The following is a 14,222-nucleotide window of genomic DNA, read 5'->3' on the forward strand; positions in this document are numbered from 1 at the left end:
TTTCCACCAACAATCAAAAGGGGATCAAAAGGTTAAGCAGAAACACTATAATCTTCCATTTGGGTCAAAAATATCAGTACAAACTCATGATTTATTTTTTATTGCTAAAAACAAAACACCAGTCCATAAATCCTAACTACTAAAAAGGTCTAAAAGCATTAATAACTAAGCAAAATTGAATACTTCCCCAACCAAATTTTTGTTGCTAAATACCATTTTCCACTAAGAAGAACCAGGCTCTTTGGAAAAATGACTAACTCCAGGTATGAGACAGAAAATGCAAACGAGGGGCTGGTACATTCTGGGGGGCTTGAAAGTAAGAAAACTATCAAAGAAATACTGGGTTTACTTCAAAATGATGTAAGAGCCAACTTACAGGAGGCACTCATTGCCCAAACTTGAAACAATTTAAATAAAATAATAATAACTATAATGCATGGAAATACATAAAATACAACAATTCATGGGTTCATAATACTACTACTGAAAAACACTTCATCGATTGCCTATGGAACTTACTATGATACTAACTTATTAATTCATTGTTCTAAAAAGTGATAAAAGAAAAGAAGTAATTGTCTACACTGTTAATCCTATACAGTCTTTATTTCAAGGTAAGTAATAAATTGATGAGGAAAAGTTCTTCCATCATCAGTAACAAATGTAGAAAGAAAAGAGTTAGAAAATCTGCATTTTATATCTCCTCGTGGTCATTAATGGCTGCTAAAATCATTAAGAAAAAATTGATAGCATAATAACAGTTGGATCAGGCTAAACATACTTAAACCCACATATCAAAACTAAAATTGGAAAAGAACCTATGAAGCAACTGAGACAATCAGAAAAAAATGAACATTGGTTAGATATAAAATAATATTAAGAAATTATTATAATTTTATTGGATGTTATGGTGATATTATGGTTATGTTTTAAGGGTGAAAGTATATGATTTCTTGAATTGGTTCTGAAAACTCTAGCAAAGAAAATAAAGGAAGGAAAGGTAAGAGATAGAGTAAGAACTGAATAATGTCAAAAATTGTTGAAAATAAGTAATAGATACATTGGCATTCATTACAATACTTTACTTTTAAGTATGTTTAAACTTTTTCATGATAAAAAGGTTTAAAAAATTCCCAAATAACTGATTCCCGTAAGCAGAAAAGGAAAAAGTCAGCTTTGCAATCTTTGCATGTTCTTATTTTCCCTGTCCCTTCAAGCTAAATATATAAGTCCTATATGGAAACTCGTAACTTATGAAAATTAACCAGCTGTTTCAAATATTTCCATTGAATACCCCCTAAAAAGCTGTCCTGCTTAAAAACAATTTTGGTCACCATGAGAATGTTTGGTAGCTTTGATACATGGACAAGTGGATTATCCTTTCTAGAACAAAGAACACAACAGAAGTTCACAACTAACAAGCTGACCAGTCATGCATCGAAGACAAAGAAAGGGGGTGGAAGCCAGCACTCAGTGAACACCATTCCGCACCTGGCTGCACCAGATGACTGTCATATACTACTTCACATAAACTTTCACTGTTATTCTCCCTCAAAAATATGAATAGTTCCTATCAGATGTGCAGTGCTTCTTAATTAAAAAATACATTTATTAACAAATGAGGACATACTTCACACTTGAAGACAAAGAGCCAAATAATCAAATAATACCTCTTCAAGGCGTTTGCCAAATTTTTCAATTGTTTCAGGGATATATTTTTCATTTTTCCATGGATGAGGAACATAGCGCTGCCACACCTGACCTGTTAGATGACTGCAGGCAATCACCCACTGTTCACAAATTGAAATACCAGCTTTTAGATTTTCTTTCACAACATGATAAGGATCTTCCCAAAGGTTCAAAGTTCCCAACTTTTTCTGAACAAATCTTCCAAATGAACCACCTAATAAAACAGAAAGCAAACTTTTTAATGGAAATGTCTTTTTACAAAAACTATAGAATACATGCTTATGATAAAATTAATGTACAAATTATCAAACTAAGGTTCTGTGAAATACCACATGCACACCTTTAGACTAGGACTGTTAATAACAAATATTTTTCAAAAAACAGAAGTATTTTTGCATGTTACAATAGATCAATACATCTTTAAAGTGCAGAAATATAGATACATTTTTTTAAAGGCTAGGAGCCTACTGTATGGATGTAGCATTAAATAACCAATTCTCAACTGCTATTTGTTACAAATAATGCTGCAATCAACATCCTTATTCATACACCTTATGTACTTGTCTAATATTTCCTTAGGATAATAACAAAAAGGACACTTTCTGAGTCAAAAGTATTTGCACTTTTAATATTGACTTACAAGTCAATATATTAAAGAACTTTTCGGTTCATTACAAAATAAATTCAAAATTAATACATGCACAGGGATTAAAAATCTATGTAAATTTAGCTGTATTAATAGTTCAAGAATTTGATACATGATTTAAAGTAACCAACTATATACACATATCCATTTAAATAATTCTATGATCTGCTTTAAGAGTTACTGAAAGCAATAATTATTACATTAAAGATCATTTAAAGGGGAAAAAATAAATAAATAAATAAAACAGGATTCCAGAATTTTTTCTTTACTAGTACCTATGATATCTAAGAGATGTAACATGCGTGACTCAGGATAAGGGTCATGCTCTGTCTGTCTCCACACATCATCGACAACGTCGCGAGTCGTCTCCACCAAGTCAACAACTTCCAGTAAAGACAGACTGTCCAAGTTATAAAACTCCTAAAACCAAAATTCATTCCTTTAAGATAACCATACATTTACCTTGGGCAATATAATCAAAATGTTCTCAGGCTTTTTCAACCTCTACAACTCTAGTATTTGCCGTGTTATTTTCTCCTTTTTTAACCAGATGATGTTACTTCCTTACATAAACACCCTATATGTTTTTTCACAAATATTTATTTTGTGAAAGCCAGAAAAATCACTAAGAATTGCAAAAAAATCTATTCATTTATTTTTATACTTGGTCTAATTTTCTTTAAATCTGGATTCATTTCTTTAATTTACCCAAGTGGAGGTAGTCTTAACACCATTTTTTTATTACTGTATTGTTCACTTACCATTGTCCACTTTTATACTACCCACTGTAGTTGGTATCTTTATTCATTCATTTGCTGTACTATATAATATCACCAATAATATAATCATAGTACAAGATTTATCATTCTACATTTATCAATGCTACAAAAAGAGTTTAAAACCATTTCAAACACTTAATTAAAACATTATTGAGCCCTGGCTGGAGTAGCTTAGTGGATTGAGCACGGGCTCCGAACCAGGCATCACAGGTTCGATTCCCAGTCAGGGCAAATGCCTAAGTTGCGGCCCACAGCCCCCAGCAACTGCACATTGATGTTTCTCTCTCTCTCTTTCTCCCTCCCTTCCCTCTCTAAAAATAAATAAATAAAATCTTTAAAAAAAAAGAACTAGAATAAATATTTTAAAAACATTATTGAAATATTGGAAACAAGTAGAAAATAACTATATTTATTTTGAAAAGAACAGATTTTTAATAACCATAATTAAAATAGTCACTTATTTAACCTCTCTGTAGATACATCAAGGAATAATTACCAAATAAGTATAAAACTAAGAGTTTTTAAATTACAGGCTACTTCAAAATGCTAATTTGAATAAAGTGAACATTCTTTCAAAAGAACTGCACATAGATAAGCCTCTGTTAGTATATTAAGTTTTTGTTTTTCCCTATCTAATGTGAAGAAAATTATGTTTGAAAAAAATATTTACTGGAGATTACAATTTAACTTCTTTAAAAGTTTACATTTTTATGTTATACTCACATTAAACACACACCATAAGTAAACCTTGCTATATATGAAGGATATATTTTGTTTACAACCATCAAGTAATGATTTTAAAACAGAGATAAATTTATTAAAAATAGAATCCTAAAGTACTTTTATCAAAAGCCTAGTATGTAAATGTATGAATCACATACTCTTGCAATTGTTTCAAATAATTCTTTAAAATAACTGGCTCGCTCTTTATTGATCTGTTTACTTCCGCGATGAGCCTGTTCTATCCAAAACTGGAACTCATCATTTGGTGTAAGAATACCTGAAAAAGTGAGAAAGGAAAAAAAATATATCAATTAAAATGAAAAGCCAAAAAGTAATCAGATTTATTTGCTGATTTTACATATTTCCTGTATTCTTAAGGATGTAAAGAAAAAACGTTTTATAATTTCTATCAACAGAAAGTTCTTACTTGAAGTCACTGGAAACAGTACCACCACCAGATGTTACTTCACATCACGGTTCTTACTCAATGTGACTCCTACATGCTTTTGTGAGTCAGGCATACCTACACTGTCACTCTGCTTCTCTCGTCTCTGGATTCGCTTCTCCAACACAAGGCTTTCCTAAATCTGATTCCAAAACCATTCATACTATTGAATATTACCCAAACCTGAAGTGATCATGATTTAATCAAAAATGTTTGCAATTTAATTTCAAAATATAAGCAAATTAAAGTAGATTTGCTTTAAATTTTCCAATGAACTGGACTACTACTTTCTATCTCTACTTTCCTAATCTCATGCTAGAAACAAATGCACTATTCTTTCTCAGTCTGTGGAATTCAAAAGGCATTTAATTAATAAGGCAGTGAATAACACTATAGCCAATATTTTTAAATAATCATTTGTATATGTTTTGCATTTCAATTAATGATTCATGAGTAATAATTTTTCTAGAGCCATAATAAAATTTTAAGCTTCAGATAAAATAGGTTTTAAAATGAAAGTCAGTGGCCCATTATCTTTATAAGGTTTATAATTAAGGTCAATCCTCATTATTCCAGGATTCTGGATTGAGAAATTCACCTACTTGCTAACATTTAATTAACCTGCTTGCTAATATTTACCTGTAACTTAAAATCAATGCTCATTGTGCTGTAGTGGCCACTTGCAGACCTGTGCAGAGCAGGGAAAATCTGAGTTGCCCCGACACAGAGTTTCCCAGCTGAGGATGACTAAAGACGCACTGCCTTCTCATTTCCTATCTCCTAGTAAACAAAATCCTTTGTGCGGTCTTTTATAATTATTTAGTGCCACATTTTCACATTTTTGTACTCTTTGTTAGTGCTTTTCCCAGTTAATATGGTCCCCAAGCACAAAGCTGAAGTGCTCTCTGGTGTTCCTCAGCAGAAGCACACCGCCCAGTGCCTTACAGAGAAAACACTTGTGTTTGATAAGCCTGATTTGGGCATGAGTTATGCTATTGGCAACTGGATCAGTGTTAATGAATCAACAATACACATATTAAATAAAATGGTTTTAAACAGAAACACACATATAACAAAGTTATGTGTTTAGCAGTTGACAAAAATGTTATGACCACAGGCTCACAGGAAACTAACCCTGTACTTCCGCCTAGGAGCCATGGTTCGGTATTCACTAATTCAGTGTTCACAGTGACTTTCCAGGACACAACTGCTGCAAAAAACAAGAACCAACTACATTTTCTATTTCCATGAACTGCACACTGTTGAAGATTACATTTTCATGTTCTCCAAATTTATACAGATCTGTTAATGTAAGAGTAGCTCAAGCTTAGAGTAGATCTAAGAGTGTGAAAATAAATCTGTGAAGAAATGTAGTAATTTACTAATATGCTCAATAAACAATCATTTTAATTTCCTTTGATTAACCTATGGTTATATACCTCGTGTATCATCTTCCTTAAGTTTTAATTTTGATAAATTAGTATCTGATCTGCGTAGCACTACACCCAATCCAGCTTCTAGTTCACTCAAAAGATTCTGAAGTTTGGGATCAAAGTTTCTGCTCCATTCCTGATCCTAAAAAAAAGCAAATAATTATCAGAAGTTTGCCGATCAAATTGACCTCCTATAACACTATTGAAGAACTAAGCCCTAATATGCCTACTTCACTCAAAGCTTGACACTACTTCATCTCCTAAGGGAGAAAAAGAGTCCATGTGGTAATGTAAGCGATTACGTGGATTCTATTTTATGTCTTTCTCCAATTTCTCTATTTGTCATCAAAGCTTAATTTTTGAATATGTGTTTTAATTTAAAAACTAAAATACTGATATTAACAGCATATAAAGTAATGTTTACATGTGTGTTTTGAAAGTAAGTATCCAAATAACCTAATTTTTAATGACTATAGTTACTCTACTCACCTTTAATAACATGGGTGCAAATACTTGCCGTACTGCTTGATAAAGGGAATTTATAGGTGATTCTAACATAGATGAAACAAGAATGTTATTATGTAGATTCAGATCGGTAATTACTTCAGGTCTCAACTTGAAAAACACCAGCACTTTATCCTTTGTGTCAGCAAAATCAATCTAAAATAATAAATAAATGACTTTTAATGTTATCTTCAGAAAAGTTAATTATTTGAAAGAAATGTTCCCTAAAATGTATCACAGTAATGTTATCCCTTGCAATAATAGTTATCTTAAAAATATCTCTCCTTAAGAATATCTAGGTTTTAAGCCCTGGTTGATGTGGCTCAATGGACTGAGTGCCCGCCTGCAAACCAAATGGTTGTGGGTTCAATTCCCAGTCAGGGCACATGCCTGAGTTGCAAACCAGGTCCCCAGTAGCAAGTGCATGAGAGGAAACCACACATTGATGTTTCTCTCCCTCTTTCTCCCTCGTTTCTCTTCTAAAAATAAATAAATAAAATCTTTAAAAAAGAAAAGAATATCTGGGTTTTTAAAAGATTTCTCCACTTACAGGTGATTGTATCATAAAACTATTCTGATAAGTGATTTATAAACAGAAATCACAACATAAATATGGATGACATACACTGCTAACCATTCCAGCCAGATTTGGATCAAAGCTGTGCGTCCCAGGTACACACTGGGCAGTACACTTCAGAAGTGAGCAGTACACTTCTCCTCCACTTGTTCAGAAAGTCTGTAACAAGGATTTTAATTACCCTCTTACCTGAAAATAGCATTTTAATAGGTTCTTTTTAACTTGTACATAAACTCAAAACTACCAAAAAGAACTTAGCTGTCTGTCTCTTAAAATAATCTTTACTTGATCCAAAAATTTGTTCTTACATGTAGTTGATCATCAAGCTTTTTATTAAGTTACCATATAACTAGATTATTTAAAATTGGAACTGAATGAACTAAACTGGAGTTTACTAAAGCAAACATGTTTAAAATCAGTCAGTTAATAGTAATAAATCCATTAGCTGGAAAGTATACTGCCCAAAAGAAGTTTTCGCATTACATACACATTTCCAGTTGTTATTTCTTTTCCCAGAAAGAGAAGGCCATGCATTAAAAAGCTTTAAACAAGTTCACTGCTCTGTATGAAAAATATCTTATAGATGAGTGAGTTTTCATGCTACTTTTCTTTTATCCCAATTATTCTATTTTTTTAGCTGCTAGGAAGAACTGGCATTTATTTATTGGTGAAGCTGCATTACTCCAACTCTCATTTTCACACATTAGAATTCCATTGCTAGTATGATCACTTTATTCTAATTATAAACAAATGGTATAACAAAATGCAGATCTGTAGATTCGAAAAATTCACTCTTTAGTAATGAAGTATTACATATCCTTGAACTTTCTCTTCTCTCCTACGTGAAAAAAAATCACATTCCATGATCATACTTTGAAAAGAGTAACTATAGTCACTGAACAAGTCTCCCTGGGGTGCCAGTCAGCTCAGTAAGTTTCGTCCTGGCCAAAGCCAGAGTTAAAGCAAAGGTTCAGTTGGCTGTAGCTGCTCATCATTCCCTGAGAAAAGGAAAACTGAGAGTCAACACTCCCAGCTGCCTCTCCTCCCAGTTTCCCTATCATTGGCAACTACTGCTGCCTCTTAATTTATAGTACATTGTTTGGTAACTATTCATTCAAGGTGCAAAGTTGTTCTTTTTGAGGATGCAAAACACCAGTCCCCTACTGGGATAGATCACAGATCAACACACTGTAACTGGCTGCCTGTTTGTGTACCACCCACAAGCTAAAAATGGTTTCTACATTTTTTTAAAAAATCAAAAAAATAATGTTTCATGGCACATTATCACTATATGAAATTCAAATATCAGTGTCCAAAAATAAAGCTTTATTAGAATGCAGCCATACTCATTCATTTACATAGTTTCTATGGCAGCTTTCATACTACAATGGCAGAGCTGAATTTGTCACAGAGACCTTATGGTCTGCAAAGCGTAAAATACTTACTGTCTGGCCTACTACGGAAATGTCTGTCAACTCTATCCTGAAACATATACCAGCTCAGATCTTTCTCTTGCTCAATATTACCACTGACCTGCTTAAAATTATCAGTGACTTCCTAGTTCATCCAAAAGGTATACAAGGTCCTCAATGATCAGCCTGTGGCAATCTTCCATACTCTCCAGTTAATCATTCAACTTCAGCAATCACTCTGTAATTTTTTTTCCTACCCCTTGAGACCAAGGTGAGACCAAGCTCAGGGCCTTGGTACTTACAATCTCTTTTGCTTAGAACACTCTTCCCTTAAATCTTATGTAGAACTACAATTCACCATTCAAATCACTTCAAAGGTCACTAATCCAAACAGGTACTCCTTCCTACTCTATTTTAATACAGTTCTCTATGCCACCCCATCACTATTTTATTTTTAAGAGCACTTTTCATGTGGTATTTGTCTTTCACTGCCTGGCTTGTTTCACTTAGCATAATGCTTTCCAGCTCCATCCATGCTGTTGCAAAGGATATGAGCTCCTTCTTTCTTTCTGCTGCATAGAATTCCATTGTGTAAATGTACCATAGTTTTTTGATCCATTCATTTACTGATGGGCATCTAGGTTGCTTCCAGCACCTAGCTATTGTAAATTGTGCTGCTATGAACATTGGGGTGCAAAGGTTCTTTTGTATTGGTGTTTTAGTGTTCTTAGGATAGAGTCCCAGTGAAAGACAAATACCACATGATATCACCTTTAACAGGAATCTAAACAACAAAACAAAACAAAACAAAAAACTAGCAAAATATAACCAAAGACGCTGAAATAGGGGATAGTCTGACAGTGGCCAGAGGGGAGAGAAGAGGGAATTTCAGGGGGGAATGGGTAGGGATTACAGGAACAAATTTGGAGGACACATGGACAAAAACTAGGGATGGGGGGTAATGGGGGGAAGGGGGGAGGGTTGAGTGGATGGGCTGGAACGGGAGTAGGGGGGAGAAAACTGTACTTGAACAATGATTGAAATAAAAAAAATACATAACAATTTCAAAAAAAAAAAAAAGAATAGTATAGGAAATGAGGAAGCTAAAGAACTTACATGTACGACCCATGGACGTGAACTATGGGGTCGGGGAAAAATGCGGGTAGGAGGGGGTGTGCAGGGAAAAAAAAAAAAAAAAGAGCACTTTTCAAAACTCAAAATTATGCTACATTATGTATCTGTGTGTATGTGTTTAGCCTAGCTTTGTCCACTCAAATGTTACTCCTTGAAGACAAACTCTGACATGCTCATGGCTTTATTACCAGCACCTAGAACAGTGCCAGACCTACAGAAGGTACTCAGTATGTTAACTTACTATAACTTACTAAATCATGCTGACATTCAGACATCTAAAGTACAACTTAAGATATAATAAAACATTTCAAACATTTCAAATATAAAAAATCTGCACTGTAGTATAGAACTCAAAAATAAAATAAAATGCATTTGTTGGGCTCTATTAGTAATGGCATCAACTTTTCAAAGTTATAGTTTCAATTTTCAATATCCAACCCAAGACACACGAGGACCAATTCAAACATCTCTTTATCTTGTTTTCCTGTTACACTTTAAACTTTCAGTGGTGTTTCCAACAGTATGCCCCAATTTTATCATTTGTTAAGTACGTCATTGTAGGCCACTGGAGTGAGGTTCTGGAAGGCAGAAGCAGGGGGTCCTATTCTGACTTAAATATTACCTATTAGAGAAGTGGAATAGTTAACACACAGGATGTAACCTTTGTGCCTCACTTTCTTCAGCCATAAAATGGAAATAAAAATCATTTCTATCTTAGTGTTGTTGTGAATACTAAATGTGTCAATACATATAAAATGCTTAGGAACCATGCCTGACAATAAATGTTAGCTATGACTATACATCCTTTGCATATTTTCACAAACCCACCAGGCCTAGCAAAGTGCTTTCAAATATTGAGATCAAAATAAAAATGTACTGACTAGAACTGTATTTAATTCAGTTCTGTAAAGATTCATAGTGAATGGGGTGAGTGATCCAATCATCCTACAAAAATGTACTCAGTGCTTGCTGTGTATCAAATACTGTCAGACCCAGAGATATGGGTGAACGCCAGAGGTAAAGGTTTAAAAATTTAGCAAATCAGTGATTTGCTATCTTTCATTCATCTATGAGCCCCTTTAACATGCGAGGCAATGTTTTCTGCGTATTACTCTTAGGTGTGTAAATACATATGTACTTGCTAGCTTATCAACATATATGACCTGATTACAAATGCAAATATTTCTTGAGCAATCCTTCCAAGGAAGGCAGCAGTGCAATAAATAAATCAATTCATCACATACTGATAAATAAAAAAAGCCCTAACTGACTGCACCAAGTTGCTAAAAAACAGGATGTGAAAAAATCTGAAATAAAGTGCTGGGGAAAGAGCCGGGATTGGCATCATCCTGGACTTAGATAAACATTCCAAAATTTAACTTCCTGGGAAATCAGCAGCAGAATGGGTGGAGGAGGCTAGGATGCGGCCAGTATACACCAAGTTTCCTTGGCGAGGAAAAGCAGTGAAGGTAGGAAAGACTGGGGATTGAGGGGGCGGTACCGCAAATCGACCCCCAGTGCGTGGCATTACTTGGGACGCGAGGACCTTGCACCTCAGCATAGTGCTCCAGGCCCAGTGATTCTGAGATGCACCACTCTTCCCTCTAGCCTATTTAGGCCGCCTCCTAGTGAATCACAACCTCCTACCCTACGTGGTGGGCTCCGGGAAAACCAACCCACTTAGTCCGCTGAGGCCTGGAAGGGGAATGCCCGACTCACCAGAGGAAAAACCAAAAGGGGAGGAGGTCTGAGAAGAAGTAATTACAGAAATATTTACAGAGGACACTTGGAAACTGATTTAATTCCTTATGGACAGTGGTATTTCAATTCCCTCAGTTTGTCTCACCTATGACCTCCTCCCTTTCCTTGGCCTAGATACTCCCCACCCATATCAGTAAGCTTCCTTATAGGCAGCGAGATACACGTGAACTTTCATTTTTATTCTGGATATGGGTAGCCCATTGACTACTGACTTCGCAAGATGTTCCAGATTGGGGCTGGGGAGACACCGGAGTCAGTTGTTCCATCCTGGGACACCCACAAAACTCCAAGGTTTTTCTGTACCTAAACGATCCCCCGATTACACCTGATCCTAGAATGCATCTCTTCATTTCCACAGCTGCAAATCTTTACGGCCCGCAGGTTCCCAACCATTTACAATGCCACCTAGACAGCCTTCCGGGAAGCAGACCAGAGAGGCCAGCTGGCTGCCCAATGGTAACAGCTGCAGAGGTCGTGGCTGCAACTCTTCCAGAAGCCCAATCATCACAAAAAGGCTGTCGGAAAGACAAGAAAAGGAAACCGAAGTTTACAGATTCATAAATTCCCTTTGCTCAGCTTCGGTTTCCAGCCCCAGAGGCTGGCAGGTCGGTGCAACACAAGCCACCGTCTGCGTCAGAGGCTGGGCGGGGGTCAAGGCAGGGGTCTTGGTGGGGGGCGGGGGGGTAAAAGAGTGCACATGGATGTACTGCGCTCACGGAAGGGGGAGGCTTCTAGGGCAGCGCTCCGCAATCTTCTCCAAGTAGCCTCTAAATGAGCCACTCCCAGCCGCCAGTTTCATTTGTTGCGCTTTTTTTCTTAGACAATAAAAGTCAAACTAATTGAAAAAAATGCATCACATACTGTACATCAAAAAATAATTTAAACCTTGTATCACCATTACGTAAAAGATTTGAATTCCTAACTATTCCTAACAAGTAAATTAAACCCCCAAAAGATACACTAAGAATTGGCCTCAAAGAACCTAAGAGAGAAAAAAAATGTTTTAATAACTAAATAATATACATTTTTATTTGTTTCTTTGCTTGTTTCTTTTAGTTATAACCAATCTGCAGTCCTTAGGGGCGAAACTCTAGAAAAGAATATAACTGTTCTGTTCAAGTGTGTGGACAGGCAATCTCCTTCGGTCAGGTGAGGATCAGACAGGGAAAGTTGAAGAGGGACCCGACATCCCTCTGGGTGAGACTAGAAGCAGAAACGGAGATCAGGTCAGGGGTGCAGAGAACCATACCGTGTTAGAAAACGATATTCCGGTGTCGGATCTTTGCACCCTAAGGAGCATCTGGTTCCCGTCATCCAAGAAGTTGTTGATTTCAGGACTACAGTACAGCAGTGGCTGGTTGCAGGGTTCCGACAGCAGTCCAAAGTAATTCTGGGTAGTAGCGAAGATGAAAAGCTTGCGAACATCCCCAGTTTCGCCCTCCATGATTTTGGAAGTGGGGGAAGGGAAAACAGGAAAGAGAAGAAAGAAGAAAACCAGTTGCGAGGGAAGTGAGGAGCAGAGCTCTACTCAAATCCAGAGCCTACCGGAGGGCCTGCGGAGCTTCGCGGTTGCCAAGGACAGTCGCTATGGCGACGCAGCGCTACCGTAGCGCCACGGCCCCAGGCGTGCACTGTACGTAACCTTCTCGGGAACGAGCACGCAAAGCTCTTAGAGACGATCACAGTCTCGGAGTTCCTTAGCTGCTCACCGCTGTCATCGATTGCAAGGGATTTTTAACATGTTGGTGCCAAGTAGCAAAACCTGTCTTTTCAAAAGTCCGAGGCGCACAGTACCAGGTACTGAAGAAGGCAGGGCAGCTAAAAGGGAGGATAAAAGTCCACCTTCGTCTTGAAAGCGCAATGGCTAGCCATGAATGAGTGCCTCAGCTTAAACAGAGGTTAAAAGTAATTTATTTTTCAGGACACGAATTAACTTGCATCAAATGCATTTCTCCAGAATGGTGCAAAATAATCCATATTGTTTTGGAAAGACTTCTCTTAAATCTTGAATTTTGAATAAATATGATTTAACAATCAGAAAAAAACCTGATTTTTATTCTTTTTACTGATTTCCCTTAACACATTGTTAGGTAAGATACATCTCGTCTTCAAGTGCTGCAGCGAGACCTGTCTTGAGAAGGGCTGGGTTCTAGTGCTTCCTCTCCAATCGTTCCTTTGAATAAACCGCGCTCAATGTCAGGTTTCACGACTGTAAAGTAGAAAATACTATCTAGGTTGTAATGAGAATTTAAAAGATTACCATTTAAAAGGGACTGGTTTCAAAAAAAATAGTTCAATGCAATGTTAATTTGCTTTCTCAATTTTCATCCGCTTTTTTCCGTGTTGGTAAATATCCCAAGGTTATTTCCGTTATCCTGCTATTAATTTCAGAAAACTTTAACCACTAATTTTTCATTGTAATTATACCAGAACACAAGTCATATTATAGAATAACCAGAATATACAATGATTATGCCTTGTTAACCTCAGACATTCATTAAAATTCATAAACATAGCCTGTCAATGGTGTTAAAAGCCTTTCAGTTTGTCCTGAAAGGGCTTCTCGAGCCAAATGGTAGCCAGAAAAGGACCAGGTCCCGAGCACAGGGTAAACCACCAGTCACAGGGCTACATGGAGAAAACAAACACGTGCCTTCCTCGAGTTGATGGTGGCTCTTTTACACAGTGAGTTTGGGGAAGAAAGATGTAAGTTGTTCTGAACGTTAACTTTATGTGGGGTGCGGCAAGGTGACATGCAAAGTTAAGAGTCCTAGGAAGAAATACTTGTTTACTTGCAGCAAAGTTCGTGCATAGCAGGATATGGTGGTGTCGGGTGGTCTGCTATTCTTTGTAGATAATTGCTGCAAACAGCTGCCTGGAAGTGGATTCAAAGTTTTTACATTCAGAAATGTAGGCAATCTTTTGTTGGTTTCAACCTCTGTCAGCTCACTGATTTCCCTCGTCTCTTCCTCCCATCCTCTGTCTTACTGTAATTTAGGACACCTCAGAATTTCTTTTCTTGTCAATAATTTGCACTTATCCAATTCTTTTATCCTGGAGTTTTGCAGGTCCCAGTGCTGGAGATGGTTTCCAGCTGCCTCTCCTGGCTTCTGATAGTT

General features: G+C 36.5%; 1 protein-coding gene across 3 annotated transcripts in view; it reads right to left on the minus strand.

Annotated features, from left to right (window-relative positions):
* Window positions 1–12,737, minus strand: part of DYNC2H1 (dynein cytoplasmic 2 heavy chain 1) — a 319,367-nt gene extending 306,630 nt beyond the window's left edge. The window contains exons 1-6 of one of the 3 annotated variants that reach the window (XM_036028642.1): window positions 12,353–12,737; window positions 6,205–6,375; window positions 5,722–5,857; window positions 3,996–4,114; window positions 2,611–2,755; window positions 1,671–1,903 (exon numbers count right to left, since the gene is read on the minus strand). In XM_036028642.1, the coding sequence (XP_035884535.1) occupies window positions 1,671–1,903; window positions 2,611–2,755; window positions 3,996–4,114; window positions 5,722–5,857; window positions 6,205–6,375; window positions 12,353–12,547 (999 nt within the window). In that variant the 5' untranslated portion in view covers window positions 12,548–12,737. The remainder of the gene's footprint in view (window positions 1–1,670; window positions 1,904–2,610; window positions 2,756–3,995; window positions 4,115–5,721; window positions 5,858–6,204; window positions 6,376–12,352) is intronic. The other 2 variants (XM_028516717.2, XM_028516716.2) reach the window with 2 other exon arrangements.
* Window positions 12,738–14,222: the final 1,485 nt, after the last annotated feature.

This window comes from Phyllostomus discolor, chromosome 6, assembly GCF_004126475.2.
Source record: "Phyllostomus discolor isolate MPI-MPIP mPhyDis1 chromosome 6, mPhyDis1.pri.v3, whole genome shotgun sequence".
In the NCBI taxonomy this organism is placed as follows: Eukaryota; Metazoa; Chordata; class Mammalia; order Chiroptera; family Phyllostomidae; genus Phyllostomus; species Phyllostomus discolor.